This window comes from Marmota marmota, unplaced genomic scaffold, assembly GCF_001458135.2.
Source record: "Marmota marmota marmota unplaced genomic scaffold, marMar, whole genome shotgun sequence".
Classification (NCBI taxonomy): Eukaryota; Metazoa; Chordata; class Mammalia; order Rodentia; family Sciuridae; genus Marmota; species Marmota marmota.
The window spans coordinates 9,055,708-9,078,679 of record NW_025999977.1 but is presented as its reverse complement, the minus strand read 5'-3'; the positions used below and the strand labels follow the sequence as shown (position 1 = coordinate 9,078,679).

Below are 22,972 nucleotides of genomic sequence, written 5' to 3'. Positions count from 1 at the left end.
AAGTTATAGGGGCTTACATATTTGTGGCTTTCTTGTAGTATGGGAATGTCCTGCTGTAAGGATGGCAGTGAGAATTTGGTATGAAAACTCTCCCTTTTAAAATTCACTGTAAATCAAGGACAAAAATCATGAGATTTTAGGCACAACAACAACATGGAAAACCTCTTTCTCTTAGCAGGTGGCAGAAGAATTCATTTTAAGAGGATAATGAGAGAAATTTTTGGTACATGCTCAGAGTGGGCTTCGAGAATAATGCACATCTGCTTTATACAACCAAAGGATAGCAATCTGTTTTGCTCCTCAGAGACAGTCAGGAAAGGGATAGCTAGAGGGAACATGCTATATGCTATATCATTATAGACATGCAGGCACTCCATAAACAACATTTAATAAGGAATTAAAAGCAAGTCACATATTTTTCAATGCAAACTGCATAATGAAATATTTATTTCAATTATGGTCAATCTTGAGCTTAGGAATTTAAAAAATTTTTACTCCTTATTAACAAAAAATAAAATTACATGTTAAATGACAAACCAACTCATTTTTAGCAATTATACTTTTTTCCTTTGCTAAATACACAGAGAAAAGTATGATTGTGAGGTACAAGAAGTCTAATGAAATTAATTTATCATTTCTAATTTGAATATCTGATTTTAAAATTCTCAGAAACTCAGTATCTTTAAGTTTGATATCGATTTACTAATGGAATACCATATCTTTTATCATATTCCTTACTTTGTAAGTCATTTATCATTTTTGGTCCACTTTCTTCCACTTTATTACAAATAAAGCAATGGAAATAACATTATCATAATTTTAATATTTTTAAATAATATTTAAAGGTATTAAAAGTTTTAATACACTCATTTTAATCTTAATGTTTTAATAATCTCTCTTACAAATGAATTTTATCATTTTTCCAGCAGCTTTAAAAGATTCTTTTAAATGAGTAATAAGGTATTGACTAAATTTTAAAAATAAAGTCTTTTTATTTCTGATAGAAAATAAACTGATCTTGGGCTGAGTATGTAGCTCAGCATTAGAGTGCTTGCCTAGCATGCATGAGGTCCTGGGTTCCATCCCCAACACTGCAAAAACAAACAAACCAAAACCAAAAAATAAATTGAGCTTATTTGATTGGCTGATTTTACCAATTCGGTTATATGGCAATGTTTTGACCTAAACTGAAAATTCAATGAGCAAATGAGCCACCTAAAAGTTTTGACACAAACATACTTAATGCAAATGATAAAATAAAAGCATTTTTCTTCACAAATTGTTTAGAAAGAAGATACTGAAATAACATTTCAGTTTTTTTCTAACATTTTCAGAGGATATTAATTAAGGAAACTAGATAAAAGAGGAACTATACAACTGAAGAAAAATTATGGTAAAGCTTTGAATGACTATTGAACAGTAAATCCTTTTGCAAGTTAGGTGGTTTTCAGTTATTTGCTTTCAACCAAATTGAGGAAATCTTGAAACAAGTTACCAATTGATAGATAAATGAAAACAATTTTTGATGATAGTTCACCTTGTGTTTGTTACAAATGACATGGAAGGCAGAAAAAAAAAAACAAAAAAAAAACTCCATCTTCTCATTTGGGTGTGTTGGGAGTCAGCCTGGCTCCAAAGACTAACTTCCCCATCCCCTGAGAAGAGCCGTCCAATGGTGAGCCATGATCCTTACTCACCAATCAGACTAGCCCTGCTGACTCACATGATCCTTACCCACCAATCAGACTAGCCCTGCTGGCTCACATGATCCTTACCACCAACAGACAGCTGCTGGCTCACATGATCCTTACCCACCAACCAGACTAGCCCTGCTGGCTCACATGATCCTTACCCACCAACCAGACTAGCCCTGCTGGCTCACATGATCCTTACCCACCAATCAGTCTAGCCCTGCTGGCTCACATGATTCTGGGTAAGGATCAGAAAACACCTCATGCCAACTGTCAAACTGTTCAACCATTAAACTGTCATAACTGTCAAACCACCCCCGGCTCTATAAATATGCAGAGCTGTTCCTCAATAAACGGGCATTTTCTCCGACGACGAGCCTTGATCCTTCTTTCAGGGTGAATAAGGTTTCTAAACACTTATTAATAACTCTGATTACCACAAGTAAGTCTGAGGCTGAATTCAGACTCATTCTAACCATTCATATTATTCATCCATAGGAGCTGGGGATGTGGCTCAATTTTTTAAAACTTACATTTTTATTTATTTATTTTTTTAATTTTTTTTTTAATGTTTATTTTTTAGTTTTCGGCTGACACAACATCTTTGTTTGTATGTGGTGCTGAGGATCGAACCTGGGCCGCACACATGCCAGGCGATTGTGCTACCGCTTGAGCCACATCCCCAGCTCCTATGGATGAATAATATGAATGGTTAGAATGAGTCTGAATTCAGCCTCAGACTTACTTGTGGTAATCAGAGTTATTAATAAGTGTTTAGAAACCTTATTCACCCTGAAAGAAGGATCAAGGCTCGTCGTCGGAGAAAATGCCCGTTTATTGAGGAACAGCTCTGCATATTTATAGAGCCGGGGGTGGTTTGACAGTTATGACAGTTTAATGGTTGAACAGTTTGACAGTTGGCATGAGGTGTTTTCTGATCCTTACCCAGAATCATGTGAGCCAGCAGGGCTAGACTGATTGGTGGGTAAGGATCATGTGAGCCAGCAGGGCTAGTCTGGTTGGTGGGTAAGGATCATGTGAGCCAGCAGGGCTAGTCTGGTTGGTGGGTAAGGATCATGTGAGCCAGCAGGGCTAGTCTGGTTGGTGGGTAAGGATCATGTGAGCCAGCAGGGCTAGTCTGATTGGTGGGTAAGGATCATGTGAGCCAGCAGGGCTAGTCTCCTCAAAGACAGAGGGCACTTCTATACATCATGTAAACATGGACATGACCTTTTTGAAGAGGGGCCCTATCCTAGTCTTTCTTCCTCATCCTAGAAGTCACAGCTGCTCTTTATCACCTCTTTTATTCATACTTCCTTTTTATTCTCTTCTGTAGTTGGCCATCCCACCTAATCTAGTTTAAAATTTATCATGACTTTCCAATAACTCAAACTACTATAAAGAGTATTCACGGTTTAGCTTTTCTGAATGCTTGAAAATGTTGGGAAAGAGGAAGAGAAAGGAAGATTTTCAAAAAACGTAGGGTGGAGGTTGCAGGTCAGTGGTAAAAGCTCATGCTTAGCACGCACCCAAGGATTGGCCCTGCATTCAATTCCCAGCACCAGAGAGAGAGAGAGAGAGAGAGAGAGAGAAAGAGAGAGAGAGAAATAAAAGAAAGGAAGAAAGGAAGGAAGGAAGGCAAAATGGTAATAATTAATGAAGCAGAACAGTGGATTCAGAAAATTATATTACCTTTATTTTGTGTATGCTTGAATTTTTTTCCATGAAGGCGTCACAAAGGTCAAAGTATTTGAAAAGCGCCTGGTGGAATGAATTTTAATAGGCAGAAATGTAGGATAAGATTGCAGTTGAGGAAAAAGCACACATAAAATATGGAGGCAGAAAAGTAGAGTATATTTTCAGGCAATAGCAGGTAGTTTGACTAAAGTTCAATGTGTGTAATGGCAATGAATATGTTTAGAGAATTTTTCTCCTCTCCTTTTTAAACAAAAATTATGGGGAGCGGGGAGGATAGTGATGTTTTGGACTGAGCTCCTGCACTAGACCCTAACTGATCAAACCCACTTATTCTAAACACACAATCAAACTGAAACTTTAAGGAAGCAGACAGATTCCAAAACAGACGAGTTTTTCCTGAAAACAGGAGATTTCAGTCTATGAATCAGACTAATAAGCCTTACAAAAAAGTAAGTTCTTCATCTAACCAGTCATTTCTACCCTACAGTTTGAAATCTGGTAATCTCATCCACAACCAACATCATAGAACTGGAGCAAGTCATGCTATTTGTTTCAAAGAGGGTTATACTTCCGTACACAGTAGGAAATACTGTAAAACAATAGAAATAATGCTTATTAGAAAAATCAAGTGGACCTAATAAGTAGTTTAGACATACCCCTGAAATACCAGACTAGAAACAAATTTGGGAATTTTTAAAACAGAGGTAGCATTTGAAGTGATACAACTCATGAATGAGTTCACTTAAGGATTAAGTGTGTAGACAGAGAAGAAAACAGGCACTCCAAAGTTAAGAGATCAGAGCTTTAAAAAAAAAAAAAAAACCTTGGAAGGACTGAGAAAGGGCAATCAGTAACACAAGAGGAAAATCAGAAAAGTATGTTATCTGAAAACTGAATGAATACAGTGATTCAAAGAGGAGACATGTAAATATGATAAATGCTATTGAAGGATCACCTAGGAAAGCACGGCTTTATATTTCTTTCCCCCGAATAGTAAATCTTTCAAAAATGAAATGGAGAAAAATAGAAAGATATCACTTGGCACTCATTTACCAGCGATAAAACTCAGAAGTTATACCAATGTTATCCAATAAAGATATTTTATTCATTTTGTTGGGAATACTATGGCAGAGCAGCACACCTTCCTTTCAATATCCACACGAAACAAGCTTTCAGACAGCCCTGAATGTCTTATGGGCAGCTTAACTTTTAAATAAAAACCTACCTCTTAAATGTTCTAACAGCTGATATTCTACCTGAAACAACTAGTGTCTCCCATTCAGCTGCCACTCTTTCCTCAGATATGCAGATTTGGCATAATTTTAAGGGATAAAGTGATGTAAAGTGCATCTAGTTGCTAAAGAGAGGATGGGTGAAAGTGTCAACGTTCAAGGAGGGCAAAGAAAGATCCGTGGAATGCAAGTTGCTGGGAAGTGGGGCTCACCTCCCACAAAGACTCAATAAATATTTTTTGATTTAACTTTGGAAGAGCTACGTTTTATAGCGGAGATAGGGCGCAAACTCTAAGACACTATTCACTCCAGAATACGGTAGCATTTCCACCCGCGAGCTTCAGGGTACCCTCTGGGTGTAGCTGCACCCCAGAGAAAGCAATACTGGATGGCGCACAGCAGCATTCTGGGCGCTAAAATAAAAAGAAAATTTCTCACTTTGAGGCCAGGGCTCACCTGACTCCGGAGTGCTGAAAACGTGCAGTCCTAAGTCGCCTGGGAGGGGGCGTCCCCACAAACTTTCTCCTCGTCACCGGACGCCACCCAAGGTACAGGACTCCCAGCAAAGTGAGGGAGGACCGAGGAGGGCGCGGTGTTCGCTCTAGGTCTCGGGGGTCTGGGAGCCTTAGCTTTCACAGTTCGCTCAGGTACTCCCGCCTCGTCGCCTAGCAACCTGCGAAACTATCTGGTCTTCCCGACATTTCCAACGCCCCCGCCCCTCCGGAGCGTGTACAATGTTTTTAAAAGGTTTTGTTTCCGGGTCGAGCCGGCTTTACGCAGCGGAAGGCCTCTGTACCGCCCACGTTTAGCCTCAGCAGGGGCTAAGGTCTCAGTAGCGCGCGTGTGGGTGTTGTCGCTAAGAGTCTGTCTCTCCTCCCTCCAGTCACACACGCCTTCCCTCCCGCCAATTGTAGAGTGCCACAGGCCGTCTTTTCCCCTCCGGAGCTCAAACCCTCCGCTCATAATCATCCTCCAATCAGAAGCTCCCCGTCAGGGACTACTTTACAAACGGCTAAGAGCGCAAGGAGAAGGACGTGAACAGACCCTCTGGTTTCGGGAAGTGTAGTTCAACACTAAGGAAATGCTTCGGAGGTTGGGCCAGAGCAGAGTTAGCGTGAACTACGTTTCCCAGAAGACGCCGCGGCCGCAGCCGAGCTTTTTCAGGCTGCCACCGCACGCCCTCCTGGTGTCGATTCCGCGGTGGAGGTGACTTGACTCCTTGCAGCTCGTTTTGCAGGTGCAGGAATTGTCCGCGCAGTTTTCAATCATGGTGAGTGTGGGCCCGGGTTCCTGCCCGTGTCTAGCCTTTGCACCCTTGTATGGGGTTTCTTGCGCTTGACGGACTTTTGCAGCCATGCAAGTCGCTGTCTTTAGCGCCGTTTGTAACGCCCTGACTTTTATTTGGGGATTGACGCAGTATTCCAGTAATTGGGAAGGGGTTGATATGCACCTGGGGGCCTCTTCAAAGGGCTCTGGAGATATCACTGTCCTTGGAGAGGCGCGATCTCGATCCTGCTGCTTGCCGAGGGGATGGAATTCAAGTTCTGATTTTCTCTGAAGAATTATGTAGAGCTTGATAAGGACGATGGGGTTTGATGGAAAGGAGGAGTTAGTTGAATCCTAACCTCTTTTTCTCCCTCCCTCTCTTTTCTCTCTCTCTCTCTCTCTCTCTTCTCTCTCTTCTCTCTCGTCCCAAAGTATTTAAGGGCTTCAATCACAAAGCCCTTGAAAGCAAAAGGCCTTCGACTGTTAAGGCAGGATTTCACCAGGTGCTCCAGATTACGATCTACGTTTTCAGGAGACGTGTTGCCGCCATATCTAATTTCTCAAAATGTTAAAACCTGTCATTGATGTCCGTTATAATGCCAGAGCTCGTTTGCATCACTAGCCAAATAACTAGTGCAGATATTCTTTACTGTTCTGTTATGGATTCCAGAAGCACTGCATTTAAATGTAATACAATGTAACCATCTTGTCATTGAAAACGTGCACCCTAGGTCTCCATATCTTGTCTCTGCTGAAGGGGGAGGCGGGGCGAGGAAACTGACGTAGGAATAATCTGCGCACTGTTTGAAGGTGACATTTGCCATCAGATGGAGGGAAGTTGCTTCAGTGTTTGTATTTTTATATTTGGAAATATTTTTCCCATTTATCTCAAAATATGAAAATGAGTGGAGAGTGTGAGGAAATGTTTGCGTGAATTGGAAATTTCCCAGAACCTGAAAATACATGTTTTCAGGCAAGGGCACATTACTCCTTCCATCTCTTTAAGGTGATTGGGGACCACTACTAATTCCAAATAAGTGTTTCCTTATTATTTTGTCATATGACATTATTACTCATTTAAGTTATGATTTCAGTAGTTTCTATGTTAATTATTTTAGCAAGGAAGCAGAGGTACTTATTATCAGAGTACTTCCGGACTTTGTCACTTTAGAACTGGATGAAGCCTTTTAAAGGTCATCTTGACAAACATCCCCACTTAATATATTTAAATTGAGTTTATTGAGACCCAGAGAGAACATGACTTGTCAAGGTCACACAACAATTTGCATTAAGGGTCTCTCCTTTTTACCATTATTGTGTCATATACTTACCAAGTCATTCTAAAAATTTATTTTTAGTACTGAGATTCTAGATGAAGATACAATCATATTGTGAATATAAACACAAGTGTATTATCAACATGTGGATGACCTAATAGCTTTATTCCTTAGAATTCTAAAATTGGAAAGGAATTGAAGATTATTTTCATTTAATCTTAAAATGTAGCCTGGTGAGGTCAAATGACTTTTGCAAGGTCACAGAGAAATCCAAGGCCCCTATTCTTGTTTTGTTTTTGTTGCACAGTAGACTGAGCCAGGCCTCACCCTTGGAAGGTCACTGGGGTGCCAGAGATAGTACATGAGGAGGAATTCTGTCAGTTTGTTGTCTCACATGACTTAGGATCTTCCCAACTCAGAAAGCATGTGAACAATCACTGATTTAGAAAAGAGCCATATTTTGTAATCCAATTCAAAGCAAAATTGTTTTTTGTAGTTGTAGATGGACAGAATGCCTTTATTTTATTTATTTTTATATGGTGCCAAGGATCTAAGCCAGTGCCTTACATATGCTAGGCAAGTGCTCTGTCACTGAGCTACAGCCTCAGCCCATCAAAGCAAATTTTAAAGGAGGAAATTCTTTGCTTGTGTCAATAGGGAGTAACAGCAAGAATAACTGAAGGAATCTGAATGGGACTGCTTCTCTTTCACATTACAGAATCTATGTAAATTAGAAATACATGCAAACTAGGGAGTAAAAAAAAGAATACATGTTTTTTCCATGAAATAACAGAAAAAACACTTAAATTCAAGTTTCATAACTGAGATTTTAGCACATTCTCAAGAGAGAACCTGGTTTGCAAGAAGGTTATTAGTGCCCTGCCAAGAGCAAAGACATTCCTTCATGGATCTTGGCAGACTGCCCAGATAGCTGAGCAAAGAATAGCCACCTATGTTCACTCTGTAACAGTGTGAGAAGTCAGCGGGTTCGCCTACCTTCCCACTTGTCAGTTGTAATGTTGCAGAAGAAGAGTAAGAACCAAATATGTGCTTGCTTTACCCAGTTATCATCAAACATCCAGACTACATAGGTTTCATACTACTGTTAACAAGGTGAAGTTGCCTACCTGTGAAAATAATTTGCCCAAAGAGAAGGAAACTCCTGCTGTGAAATGAGCTGTTCATTAGTTGGCCACAACCCTTTTAGTAAGGACTGTTATTAATTCCTAAAATTGGCTGCATTATTCTGTTTTGCCATCTGCCTGACTTTCTAGGAGAATGAACTTTTTATTATCCCAACTTGCTTTCCATTGAAGTAGCATATATTTATATTTTTCTTTACCCTTACTTTCATTCTTTCACATTATATTACAGTGCAAATTTGAGTCAAACACATACTGCTCTTAAGGGGGCTTCAAGGTCTAGTAGAGTGTAGCAAATATGTAAATAGAAGACCACAGACTATAAGAATTCTTAGAGGAAAATTTTGTGGTGGCAGAGCCCTATAAGCCCAAAGAGGTTAAGTAACTTGCACAAGAGCATACAGCTAATGAGTTGTGGAGCCAGGACTTGAGTCCAGAAACTTTGGCTCCAGAGGCCATCTCTTAATTACTACTCTTTACTGCTTCTAGCTTTCTGTTTTAGAGAATTGGCTTATCCCCTTTCTAAATTCAGATGGTTGTTAATGGATCCCTTGCCAACAATAGTAGCAAGTACATGATAGGGATTCAATGATATTGTTTAGTGAATTAATTAAATAAGTTTTTCACTTGATTGATAAGACACATTAGAACTAGTGGCTTAAGTAGTTTCATTCACTATAGCTGAAACTTATGGTCCTTAAGTTTCTAGCCTTCTCAAAGCAAGTATGTGAGAATAAAATATCTTTTAATATGTTTTTAAAGCATGTTTGATATGCTTCCAAATAATTCTTATAGATTTCTGTCATTTTGGTAGTTCTTTTACAAATATTTGAGCTCCAACTACATGCCAGATATTCTAGTTAGTTAGGATATAACAGTAAATATAGTAGACAAAAAAATGACAATGTAAATGAAATAGACAAACCCCCAGCTTTAAGGAACTTGCATTATAAAGGGGCAGGAGGGAATTATTTCTTCCTCTTTCATTTTTTTCATCTACTTTACTTGACTTGAAGGAAGAGGGGGAAAATGATAAAATGAAAAAAATATATATATAAGCTTTTAATAATTTTTCTGCAAATAGCAATAGTCTTTACTATTTATCCTAGTAATGTCATTACTATTATCCTAGTAATGACAGATCAGCAAAAAAATATTGTGTCATGTTTATCAAAATGATTAATTTAAGAGATTATTATATTTGTATATTTAGAGATATGAAAGTCGGGGGGAAAGTTAGTAAAAAAGGCAGGGAAAAGACCCAGATAAACAGGGAAAAATCTTTCTACTTTATCCTTAGTGTGTTTTCCTTCTCTCTCTCCCCCTCTCTGCCTTCCTCTCTTCCTCTTTTTTCCTACTTGTGTCTGGTTATTTCTCTGTATAGCCTACTATGATCAGTTTCATTTCTCTTCAAGAGTATACACTTTCCTGAACTTTTCCTTTGGCTTCTGTGGGTACCATGTGACTGAGCACTGCTGACCTTCAGATCTCACAGTTAAGGTTAAGGATCCTTCAAGATCATCCATCCTCTTTCCATCTCAGACATGTGACTAATCTGGAATTTTAAATAAAAAGAAATCAAATGCTTCTTCTGCCCTAAGTCAATTCCATAAGCCACTTCTCCATGCAGGTACGGTTAGGGTGACAAGGAGTAGAAGTGGATTTACCCAGCATTGTCAGGAAAAAAAAAATAGTCACCTTGATTCTACTTCTTTAATTCTCTGGGCATAATTTACCTTTATTTTTTAATGACTTTGGGTTTATGAATATCAGTTATTATTTTTGTCCATGTGTCTTATTATATTCAGGTTTTATTGAAACCTATAAGGCTACTTGTCTCTATTATAACTGTTGTACTCTTTGTATACTTACTCTCTCCTTCCTTTTAAATGTAATTTTTCCTTTAGAATCAGGTTGTCAACAATCAGCACATGTTGCCATTGTCTTTTATTCCTGTTTAGTATTAAAATTTATTTAGTCCAGATACTATCATATTCTCTTTTTTCTCCTTAAATAAAAAAGGCTTATTTTTCCTCCTACGTCTAATTAAGTTGAAACATAAATGTCTTATTAAATATTTTGACTCAATGTAAATGGAAAGTTTTGACCACTGTTTCTGTTCTTCCTTGTGTGAAGAATTCTACTAAGCAGATGGGAGTGGGAGATTTGCATAATAAGGTTTTGAAAGGCTCTTGCCAGCCAGGGTTTGTATCACCACATACATACTGCACACACTGACGTTGTTAGGCCTATTTTAGTGGTAACATATCAAAAAAAAAAAAATGGATAGGATTATGTAAGTAAATATAGGCTAACACTTTGTGTTCCCTATACAGAGAGAGTTAAATAACACCACATCAACCCAGCCAAAGACACATGTTCTGGAAATTTCTCAGTTAATTTGTGTGTGTTATATTTACTGAAACAAGCCAATAAGCTAATTTTCTACTAAACCTGGTGTGAAGAGACTTATAACTTATATGGGTCTTTTTCATTGCAGTCTGAACCAATTAGAGTCCTTGTGACTGGAGCAGCTGGTCAAATTGCTTATTCACTGTTGTACAGTATTGGAAATGGATCTGTCTTTGGTAAAGACCAGGTAGGGGCATGTCTATAAATCTTGGCATTAGAGTAAGACTGTTGTTAATAAAATCCTGTATTTAGTTGCAAACAAATTATAAAATGGTAAAGAAATGAATAGTCCCAATAAATGTAAAAGGTGCATTGCTATAAACTGAAGCTGGTAAAGTATTTATAGGCATCCCTGTAGACAGTGAAAATAGTTTGCAAATCAGTTTACTTTGCAAAATAGTTTCCTTTGTACTGTATTTAGTTAACCTGGTGCAACCAGCAGGTGCTAGTCAATATAGGATATCACTAAGGATAGTAACTGCTTAGTTGGAGCTCTGTGAGAAGGTTGCTGAATCAGCACTTCCTTGTTCATAAATGGTCTTCTTTTGAACCAAAATAGACAGAAAATCTGCTTCTAAATTGGAAGCAGACACCCTAATTCTAGCAAATCTGATAAATACACTAAAATATTTTTTCTCACAGATACTGAGCTCTTCCCTCATGTCAGATATTGTACTTAGTAACCATGAAATCAAATATACAACTATTAATAGGAGCAAGCTGTGAGACTCCTTTTATGTACTTTTTAAAAATTCATTATAGATGATTACTTTTTGCTGTTTCTGTTACCAAATAATAGCTGGTTTTATGGCCTTTCTTATTCTCAAAGTGGCAGTGTTAGAAAACTGAGCTCCTAATGCAATTACTATGGCTAATGAATAAAACTTTTATACATACACACACAAACAAAAACTTTGAAAGGGCTTTTTGTGACTAAATGATAAAAACCTACACTGACGAACGCTGTCCTTGCTGTTTGGCAGCCTATCATTCTTGTGCTGCTGGATGTCACTCCCATGATGAGTGTTCTCAATGGTGTCCTAATGGAACTGCAAGACTGTGCCCTTCCCCTCCTGAAAGGTGAGTTAGAAAGTCAGCTTTAACCTGCATAATCCCAGCTACTCAGAAGACTGAGTAGACTTAGAAGACTCAAAAGACTGAGGCAGGAGAACCACTGGTTCAGGGCCACTCTAGGCAATTTAGCAAGACCCTCAAATTTTTTAAAAAAAATATTTTTAAAGGTCTGGAGCTATAGCTCAGTGGTAGAGCCCCTGTGTTCAATCCCCAGTTCCACAAAAGGAAATGAAAAAGGGTATTTTATGTCTTAACAAAAAATAGATTTTATATTTTTGCTGAAGAGACTTAATTAGAAATTATTTCATGAAAGTATTTCATTTTGTTTTCTGAACTATAGATTTGGAGGGGGAGGATACTAGGGATCAAAGCCAGGGCCTCATGCATGCTGGGCAGGCACTCACCATGAGCTATACCCCAACCCAAGCTATAACTACTTTTTAACATGTACACAATAGTAAATAAGGGTAAAAGTGAGAAACAATTTGTCAAGTAAAAAGCTACTTTTTCTTCAACATGTCTATATATAATTTATTATTATTATACTAATTAGGCATAATATCACACAAGAATTACATATACCTGAGATTATCTACATTGTGTTGTGATATAATGTCTATTTAAATGCTAATAGTCACACCTCCTTAATGGAAAACTAATTCTGAAGCATATCCTCCAGAGCCATACACTGCCTTGAAAATTAGTTGATCCCACATATATGGTCCAGTTCCATCTGCCCATTGTCAGGTTGAGACATAGTATAAATTGTCCTAATCATATACTACACAGTTTGTAAAAACCCACAGGAGTTCACCTTAGAGAATTATCGAACATTACTCATAAGACAGAAGTCTTAAATCTGATTGAAAAGTTTGTTAAAATATCAGGTCAGATTATAAACTAATTTAAATATTTTTCTTTAACTATATCTCCATTATAGTCTTTTTCTTTTCATAAAGATTAATGATACTGGGGCTGGGGTTGTGGCTCAGTGGCAGAGCGCTTGCCTCGCACATGTGAGGCATTGGGTTCAATGCACATAAAAGTAAACATTGTATAACTAAAAAAATTTTTTTAAAAAGATTAGTGATACTCAGAAGTTTGCACAAAACAAAATATATACATATCCCTAAAAAGAAGCCTTCTTAATATTCATGTATCTCTTCAGTAGACATATACTAAAATAGATACTCTACCATCAAAATTGTTTGGTTGCATGGTTCTGTAAAAGAATACATGATTGGGCTTTTCTGCTGGTTCCCTTTCCTTACCTACAATTTTTTTTGTAGAAACCAGCTTTTTTGCTGGTTCCCTTCTTACCTACAATTTTTTCCAAATCAGCTTCTTCTTTTGCTGTTTCCCATTTGCATTCCCTTCTCTGCTGAGTTCCCTCTGCTCTGTAGTGGGCCCAGTTTGTTCTCTGAAAGGTATAAATATAACCGGGAACATTCTGCAAATGAGAATGTGTGGCTGGGAAGGGGAAGCTGGGTATTTTTTCTAACTTGTCTTCCTGCATGTGCCCATTCGGGGACTTACAGTCCAACTGACACCAGTCCACTGGCCTAAAAATTTACCAAAGGAAATGCCAAATCTCAGTCATGACCTTTCTAATACAATCAACAAAGGAAAGGAAAGATACATGTTCTTCCATCAAAAAGCAAATCGTGTATGTTTATTGAACTGACACTGTAGCATGGTCTAGACTGACATAGGTGGGAATTATAGCCTTCCTCACTATCTTAACATGGTGACTAACTAGTCTCTTTAAAGCTCTTTTCATCTCTAAAATGAGAAGACGAAATTTTGATAATATAAATTTCCTAGCATTATTCCTAGCACAATACTCCTTGATTAACATTAACTTTTTTTAATTCATAATTCGTATCCTAGATCTTGAGGTAATTGTAATTTAAAGGTTAGTGCATTAGTTGCTCTTTTGTTATCTCTGTTAATAAGTGCAAATAATAAATGTTGCTTCAGAAGTTATGTTATACCTTATATCATATGTGACTAAAAAAATAATAGGTATAAAAGATTTAAAGTTGAATTAATTATTGGAAATAGGAAAAGCAAAGTAAATTTATTAACATTTTTGCCATGTTAAGGTGATTATATTAATATGTTGTCTTTCTTGACCCCTACAAGTTGTATCAATGTGATATGAATAAATAAACATTGCTATTTGTTTTCACTTTGGTGACAGAATAAGTAGATTTAGTATGAAAAAGAAAATTTCAGACTTGAGTATTTAAGTAGCTTAGCCTGTTGTTTGCCGTGTGCACAGATGTCATTGCAACTGATGAAGAAGAGGTTGCCTTCAAAGACCTGGATGTTGCTGTTCTTGTGGGCTCCATGCCAAGAAGGGAAGGCATGGAGAGGAAAGATTTACTGAAAGCAAATGTGAAAATCTTCAAAAGCCAGGGTGCAGCCTTGGAGAAATATGCTAAGAAGTCAGTTAAGGTGAGTTAAAGTAACCAACATGTATTTCATTGGGTTTTTCAAAAAGGTATAAGAAAATTTATTTAAACAAAAAGAAAAAAAAAATTTTGAGGCAAGAGGAGTACAAGTTCCAAGCCAGCCTTAGCAGCTTAGCAAGACCCTATCTCAAACTAAAAAAATAAAAAGGTCTTGGCTGAAGTTGTGGCTTAATGGTAGAGCACTTGCCTAGCATGTGTGAGGCACTGGGTTCAATTTTCAGCACCACATATAAATAAATGAATAAAATAAATATATATTAAAAAAATTTTTTTAATAAATTAATTTTAAAAAAATAATAAAATGGTCTGGGGATATAAGCACAGTGGTAAAGCACTCCTGGGTTCAATCCCTAATATCAAAAAAGAAGAAAAATTTTTCAAGATGGCAAATAAAATGTCCTATCTGTGACACTTCATAGGTGTCTGCATTTTTGTTTGATACAGATTTTTATTTGAAATAGTTAACAGATACTCTGGTTTCTCTTCAGATCGTATAAATCTTTCGCCTTTTACTGAAATAGTTAACAGAAAATAATAGAAATGAATTGGATAGAAATCCTCAGTACTCTTAGTAAAAGATAAAGATTGTTCAGGCTGCTTAAATCCAGGCTGCTTTGGATTTGTGGTGTTGTTTGCATAGTAATTCCATCTCTGCAAAGTGTCCTTGTTTGGGGAAGGTATTCACTGGCACTGGAGTACTTAGGGACCATGGAGCATCTTAACTGAACCTTGTTCTCAAAAGGACCAAAAAAAGATTACAGTTTATGTGTAGAAAGAGAGTCTTAAAGATGGAGCAAATTGGAGAATCTGAATAAAGGGGTTATGGGAGTCTATCCTTGTAATAGGCTTGCAGCTTTTCTGTAATTCAAAATAAAGTTTCTCTTTTTTTTAATTTTTTTTTCAGTTGTAGATGGACACAATATCTTTCTTTCTTTATGTGGTGTTAAAGACTGAACTCAGGGCCTTATGCGTAAGATTCTTATCACTAAAAACCCATATATACATTTTCCTGTGCTGTAATTCAGTGTTGACTAAACCTCCCCAATATAAAAAAAATAGCCTGAAGCATTTTCTCCTGAAGACTGATTCAGTAGATCTAGGAGGGGGAAAAGGATGATAATCTGTATTTTAGCAAATAGCCCAAGCAATTCTTAGAATTGGGCAAATTTAGGGAATAATTACTTTCAGTTCATGGAGACAAATTGTTTTCTTAAAATAAACTCAAAAAGAAGGAAAATGTTATGAATGAATCAAACTCTGAAATGGGGTCTTACTTTACATAGTTTTTATAGTAAGTTAAATAAATTCTGTGTCTGTTTTCACACAAAAACAAAATAGAAAGAAATGCACCTTAAGTCTTGGACATTGCCAAATAGAAAGTGACTTATATACATAACAGTGGCTCTATCAAAAAAAAAAAAAATGTTTTCAGTAGTCACACCAAACACTAACAAGTCAAAATGCTTTCAAAGGGATGATACAAACTACAATGATAATTATGTATATTTAGTTCATTTGGGCTTGATATACAAACTACCAGTTAACACATTTCAGTGGAATTCTAAGATAGTTTAATAAGTATACATTCCATAACTCTTCTCTGTCATCCTAGGTCATCGTTGTGGGAAACCCAGCAAATACCAATTGCCTGACTGCCGCTAAGTCAGCTCCATCCATCCCCAAGGAGAACTTCAGTTGCTTAACTCGTTTGGATCATAACCGAGCTAAATCTCAAGTGAGAAAAATGTCTTTTAAATTTATGAATTTTAGATTTAAAACCATTTTCTTTCATTTTTAAAATAACTGAATCTTAGTTTATACTTTTGTTGTTTTTTGTTGTTGTTGTTGTTGTTGTTGTTTAGTAGTTATTAAAGTTAAATTATTATTAAATTTGTTAGGAAGCCTATTCTCTTAAAAACTATTTCAGTTGCTAACTACATTTAAATAGTTAAAATTTCAAGTAGTAGTTAAAAATTAGTTATTAGGGCTGGGGTTGTGGCTCAGTGGTAGAGTGCTTGCCTAGCACATGTGTGACCTTGGGTTCGATTCTCAGCACTGCATATAAATAAATAAAATAAAGGTCTATTGACAACTAAAAAAAATATTTTTTTAAAAATTAATTACTAGTATAAATAATTACCCCATGATGATACATAATTTAGTTTAATTTTGTCAGATACATAAGAGATCATTTTAAAAACTCAAGTTTTTTGTTGTTTTTTTTTTTTTTAATTTATTTTTTAGGTGTAGATGGACACAACACAATACCTTTATTTTTATGTGGTGATGAGGATCGAACCTGGGCCCCACCCGTGCTAAGCAAGTGCTCTACCACTGAGCCCCAATCCCAGCCCCTCAAGTTTTATGTAGTTGTGTGATTCTCCTTTCTTGGAGCTAAGCAATCGCATTCACTTTTTTGCTTGTTTGGGGGTTTTTTGTTTGAGGTACTGGGAATTGAACCCAGGGGCGCTCTACCACTGAGCAACATCCCCAGCCCTTTTTTCTTTCACTTTTATTATGAGACAGGGTCTCACCAAGTTTCAGAGCCTGGTCTTGAACTTGTGATCCTCCTGCCTCCACCTCCCAAGTTACAGACATGGGCTACCACACCCAGCCAAATTTTGATTTTAATTTTATATTTAATTTAGTTTTCGGTTTTATATCTTTCAAATATTGTGTGTCTGTGTGTTCCATAAAATTTCCTGCTTTTACTACATAGGAGCTAGATTTTAATTATTATTAATTTTCCTTACTCATTAGCACCTTGAATAAATTTGCCAAGGAGTGAGTGACCAGGAGATTAACAAAGCTTCAAAAAATTCAGAGCTAGGCCACTCATCCAAGCTAGTTTTCTCAGCTTCCTCGGATCTAACTGGTCCTGGTGCCCTTGGAAGTCATGATAAAAGTTGTAGTTCTCAGATATAGCCGCTGTCCTTTTTCTTATCACTTTTCTGGCCATCCTTCTTCATCCATCATTGCTAGATAGATCTATGAATGTAGTGCTTTTTCTTTATAGATGAAAACTTTGTTTTAAGCAAACTGTATTTATTAACCAGAAAATGGTGTGAGTTGAAAAACCACTGTCTTAAACTGACAGTTATCTTCCAGCTCTGGAATGCTTAGTGGAAAAGAAAAGAATTTACATTCGTAAAGTTTCTATTATAAGCTGAATGCTCTGCAAGTAATTTTTCATTGTTTCTTATAGTACCACAGAACTATCTATTATTATCCTTATTTTACAGGTAAAAGATTAGAGGCCCAGAGAGATCAGAGAACCTACTCAAAGTCATACAGCTAGTAAATGATAGAGTATCCTAGATTTGCCTGAGTCTAAATCAAACCCTTGTGCATGTTATTACATAATGATATCAAATGACTTACTAGCTCTGTGACCTTGAGAATGAATATTTAAGCTATAAAATAATAATTATATCTACCTCAGAGAATTGTTATGAGGATTGGATGAGAAAAGATCCATTTTAAGCCTTTAACATGGTACATGTCACGGAGTCAAATGTAGTAAAGGTTGACTGCTATTATTATTTATTTTGGTTTTATTATTAAAAGGGTTACAGCCTAAAGTTGAAAAGAGCCTCATCTTGGAAATAGCTCCCTCAACATTCTAGTTAATTAAGGAGGTCATTGGATAGCAAACTCGAAATACAAATATTCCATGAGAGGCCTTAAGCTGTTAGCAGGGTCTGGTGGCTGAAAAGAAATGGTAATTTGTGTGAATGACTAGTTGTAGGAGTCTTAAGTACAATGAAGTTATAAAGGAAAGGATGTATTGTAGTTGTACACTCCAGATTGCCAGGTGGTTACATAGTTTCTACAGAAAGGAAAAAGGTAAAATAATGACACTGGTAATCCCCTTTGCTGTTTCATCTGAGGCCTCAGTAGAAACAGATACTGGAAAATTCTGCTTCCAGGGATATTACTGAGTGAGACTTTGTCCCAGCTGCTGAACAGTTTTACTTGTGAGGGCAAAAGTCATGAATAAGCCAAGAGGGAAGAAGCTGTCTCATCAAACTTTAACCATCACTTTTGGCACACATTGTTATCCACAGGCTCTTGGTTAGCACGTCAGTCTGGCACAGCGGAAGGGAGCTCTTAAGAAGTTTTTTAAAGAAGCAGTTTCTTCCTCTTATAGAAGTTATACCCAATGAGAAAACAGCAAACCCAAAGATTATTTTTTTCTAACACGAATGGTTACTAGTCTTACATAATTTGTTTTGAAACTCAGCAGGCTTTGCTATCTGGTGACTATTTCTCACCTGCAGGACTCCCCTGTATACTTGCAAACCAGAGCTGTATGTGTCTGCTGACAAGGTAATTTGACAGTAATGCCAGCTGGCTGGGATTAGGGGGAAGGAAATTACTAGGTCTGGAGATAACAGACCTATATGACAAATGCAAGTGTCTAAGGAAGCCAGGAGCTATTGTCCTGGGGAGATGTTAATTTAGACTAATTCTGGTATGAATGACATTCAGAAACAACACCCACTGGGTGCATAGTACCTGACCTTTGCTGGTTAGCTTTAAGTTAAAGGGAGCCAAGGAGGCCTATAGGGGGGAGAAGCTTAGGGGCTATTGAAGCTGACATTGAAGAGTTGAAGCTGCCATTTAAGGGGATTTGGTAAAAAGTATCTCAAGTTACATTTTTTACAAATCAATATAATTCTGTGCTCTCCTGAAGTTTCAGAAACTTTTTATCTTAAAGACCTTTGTCAAACAGGCCACAATTTTAACTAAAAATAATTTGTCTAACCTTTCTGAGCTGTTAAATGGTGTGTTGTTTTTTTTTTAAATTCAACTAGATTGCTCTTAAACTTGGTGTAACTGCTGATGATGTAAAGAATGTCATTATCTGGGGAAACCATTCCTCAACTCAGTATCCAGATGTCAATCATGCTAAGGTGAAATTGCAAGGAAAGGAAGTTGGTGTTTATGAAGCTCTGAAAAATGACAGTTGGCTCAAGGGAGAATTTATTACGGTAAGAAAAATCTGAGAGTCCTCTTAACAGCCAGGCATAAAGAACTCTTGAGAAACACATCACATTGCTGTCCTTTGTGTCTCCAAGAAAAGGAAAGGGAATCCCTAAGGAGAGCAGGTCTTTCATAGTTGTTCTTCGGACTGCATACTTTCTTCTGGGATCCTACAAAGCCATGATCCAGTCTGATCTGATATGTTATACAGCAGTTGAGATTGATTGTCAAAATGGGAAAAACTATAGTACTCTCTAGTCATGTGTGTATAAAATGTGGTAAACAGTCTAGGGGAATTTGTACTTTTCTTTTTTCAGAAATATTGGTGTTTATACCAAATTAGGTTTATAAGGTCAACATAGGCAGTTGCATGATATTGGAGAGAACACATTAAGCAATGGTTGCAGCCTTAGATTAACTTGAAACTGATGAATATTTTGCTATTATGATCAAGTAACACTGTCACATCTGCCTGCCCCTGCACAGACTGTGCAACAGCGTGGTGCTGCTGTCATCAAGGCTCGGAAACTGTCCAGTGCAATGTCTGCTGCAAAAGCCATCTCTGACCACATCAGAGACATCTGGTTTGGAACCCCAGAGGTGAAGACCCAGTGATACTGTTGTGTGTGTGTGTGTACATACATATGTGTATATGTGTATGTATGTGTGTGTGTGTATATAAAATACATGTGTTTTTCATATATATATATATATATATTTTTTTTTTTTTTTTTTTTTTTTTTTAATCCCCTGATATTGTAATATAAAAGGAACGAGAGCCTTAGTGGTCAAGCTGGTTAGGTTCATTTCCCAGCTCAGCTGCCTTCTAACAGACTAACCTTGGGAAAATAATTTAACCTTTCTGAGCTGTTTTATCATCTGTTACATGACATTTACCTCACAGAATTATAAGGGTTAAACATGATAATATATAGAAAAACATTTTTCTTCAATATTGAGCAATAGCTCCCTCATCTATAAAATAAGGATATGTTTTTCTGACCTACTTGACACATAATTTGGAAGAGTGGAATGAGATAATATCCATGAAAGTTCTCTTGTCGTGGAAGAACCTGGTGCTGATTCCTTATATAGTAATGAAGTCAGGAACATAGTAAGAAAGTCACCTGGTTTAATTTTGTTAGTTCACATGTTGTTTGTGTAGACTAATCCTAGTGTGCCATGAAAATAGAAAACATTGTTTTTTGTGGGTTTTTTTTTTTTTTTTTTTTTTTTTTTTTTTTTTAGGGAGAATTTGTGTCCATGGGTGTTATCTCGGATGGCAACTCCTATGGTATTCCTGATGATCTGCTCTACTCATTCCCTGTTGTAATCAAGGTAGGGTCTTTGGGAGTTGTTTCCCTTCTATGGGAAAGTAGTTATATATGTTTTTCTCAAAATAGGTATAATTTGGCCTAGAAAGTTATTCCTTTAATAACCAAGTTATTCCTTTAATAACCAAGATTTTTTCTCCTCAACTTGAGTATTATATATATGACAACTTCAGGGCATTAAAAGATTGAAATTAATCTGAACAGCAAGAGTCAACTTTTACCACCAAGTGAATTATATTATCACACCTCTAATATCAGCTACCTACAAATCTTATGTTATTTCTAAATGAAGCAATGGTTTTCAGTATTGTTGCTCTTTATTATAACCATGGTAAAGTCAATAGTTAATTTTATAATTTTTTGAGATTAAATGGTTTTAAATTCAAGTGTTACCTTTTAATCAAAATGATCTGCTAATTTTAAGATTTGGATTCTGGGCTGGGGGTTTAGCTCAGAGATAGAGCACTTAGCATGCACAAAGCTTGGATTTGATCACAGCACTACAAAAAGAAAAAAAAGTTTGGATTCTGTTTTATTTCTTTGGAATCAGATTTTAAAACAAGTACACCTCCAGATATAAATTCAGACTAGGTTGTTGCTTGCTGGAAGATCAATTCTAGTTTGTTAATCTCTTATTTAAAATTATTTTCAAACAGAATAAGACCTGGAAATTTGTTGAAGGTCTCCCTATTAATGATTTCTCACGTGAGAAGATGGATCTTACTGCAAAGGAACTGACAGAAGAAAAAGAAACTGCTTTTGAATTTCTTTCCTCCGCATGACTAGACAATCATTTTGATTTCATTAAATGCCCCAAAACTGAGGAATCTAAATGTCGTCTTTGACTTTAGTACCAAATAATAATGATGTTATAGTTATACTTAAATTACTTGTGAAAAAAACCACATTGTAAACATTATGTGCTTCTTGGTACAGATTTGTGAAGGTCTCATCATGCTATTAATGCTGCATTCTAAATAAAAATATATATGCAAGTGAAAGTGACTTAAGATTCTACTTTCTAGCTAATTTTAACATTCAGAAAACCCAAGCTTGTATATTTCTCAGCTTCCTTAAGGGGTTGTGATTTTTTTTTTTTTAAACCAGGAAAAGATAATAAAGATGGGAAATAATACAAACTAAAGCACAAATCTCTTAGTTTTAAATAGAAAGGACAACTCACCTTGTGATAATGAATCTGTTTTAGAATATATTTTTAAACGTGGTTACTGACTTTCATCAAACACTTATGTTTTTAAAACTTTAAAAGTTAGTTCATGTGTTGTGGATAATTTGATTTTAAAATTAGCTGATAAAATATTCTGTTAACAGTTTATGCCATTGGATGAAATTCGAACAGTCATTTTCATGATAGAAGAAAGTGACAGTAATAAATCTTCCCTGAGGTATTTCTCTTTAACAGAATAAGGAATTGACTTATATTTAATAACTAGTAAGTGCCACAGAAATGTGTGATAATGTCCACAGTTTAAGCTTATTACTAGAAAGTCATACAAATAGTCATTTGTTTTCCATTGAGAACAGAAGGCAGTATCTCATTTCATCCTTGTACTTAATCCATTTCCTACACTTAAGAGACACTCAATATATCATAAATCTCTCAGCCTGATGTGATAACCCTTCATGGATGTTGGTTAGATTTGATATTTTAAATTACTTATATCATTTTCTCATGATCTAGAAAAAACAATTGTATAAAAGTGCCTTCAGAACTACTATTAACTAGAAGTATAAAAACAAAATTTCACATAGAATGAATAAAATTTTGTTATAAATGTGTACCAGATATTCAGTTATTCTCTGTCAGTTCCAAACATATCCTGCAATATTCACATGACACTGGGAGTGGGACTTTACAAACCACATTTCTTTTCTACTGCTCCTCGTTAAAAATCAGCCAAAAAAAGATACTAGAAGGCAGAGAGACGAAGAAAAAATGCTCTTGCTCCTTGTATTGGCTTCCTCTTTCATTACCTTCTCTCTCCCTTATATTAGCCAGGAAAGAAGAAAAAAAAATGAACCAGACATACCTTTAGAAGAAAATTTAATTGGAAACATGGAAACTGATTTCACATAGAATTCGAAAGCAAATATTTTATAAAGAGTGTGTGTATGGAAGCTGGGGTTGTGGCTCAGTGGTAGAGTGCTTGCCTAGCACATGTGAGGCACTGGGTTCAATCCCCAGCACCACATAAAAAAAAAAAAAACAAACCAATAAACGTATCATGTCCATCTACATCTAAAGAATTGTGTGTGTGAAAGCTAGCAGAGATCTAGATTTTCACATTCTCTTGTACAGTTCCATTGCCTGTTTTGCTTGTGCTTAAAACTGTTGCGGCTGGGGATGTGGCTCAAGCGATAG

General features: G+C 36.4%; 2 protein-coding genes across 9 annotated transcripts in view; one reads left to right on the top strand and one right to left on the bottom strand.

The window, feature by feature from the left end:
* LOC107137246 (WD repeat containing planar cell polarity effector) overlaps nt 1–22,972 on the bottom strand; it is a 487,063-nt gene that overhangs the window by 318,356 nt on the left and 145,735 nt on the right. For 3 of the 8 annotated variants that reach the window (XM_048804221.1, XM_015479620.2, XM_048804225.1), the window contains exon 1: nt 5,078–5,576. The exons of 3 other annotated variants lie outside the window; for them this stretch is intronic. The gene's annotated coding sequence lies outside the window, so the exon portion shown is untranslated. Of the gene's footprint in view, nt 1–5,077; nt 5,579–22,972 lie in introns of those variants that run through there. 2 more of the 8 variants (XM_048804226.1, XM_048804224.1) reach the window with 1 other exon arrangement.
* Nucleotides 5,736–21,590, top strand: Mdh1 (malate dehydrogenase 1). Its single transcript, XM_015479621.2, has 9 exons — nt 5,736–5,891; nt 10,807–10,905; nt 11,702–11,798; nt 14,077–14,252; nt 15,882–16,004; nt 19,087–19,263; nt 19,742–19,855; nt 20,504–20,593; nt 21,246–21,590. Exons 1-9 carry the CDS (start codon nt 5,889–5,891, stop codon nt 21,369–21,371), a joined length of 1,005 nt encoding a protein of 334 aa, XP_015335107.1. The 5' UTR covers nt 5,736–5,888; the 3' UTR covers nt 21,372–21,590.

Coding starts and splice junctions, on each gene's coding strand:
- Mdh1 (XM_015479621.2), top strand. Junction 10,906..11,701: donor CTGTCTTTGGTAAAGACCAG/GTAGGGGCATGT, acceptor GCTGTTTGGCAG/CCTATCATTCTTGTGCTGCT. Junction 14,253..15,881: donor ATGCTAAGAAGTCAGTTAAG/GTGAGTTAAAGT, acceptor CTGTCATCCTAG/GTCATCGTTGTGGGAAACCC.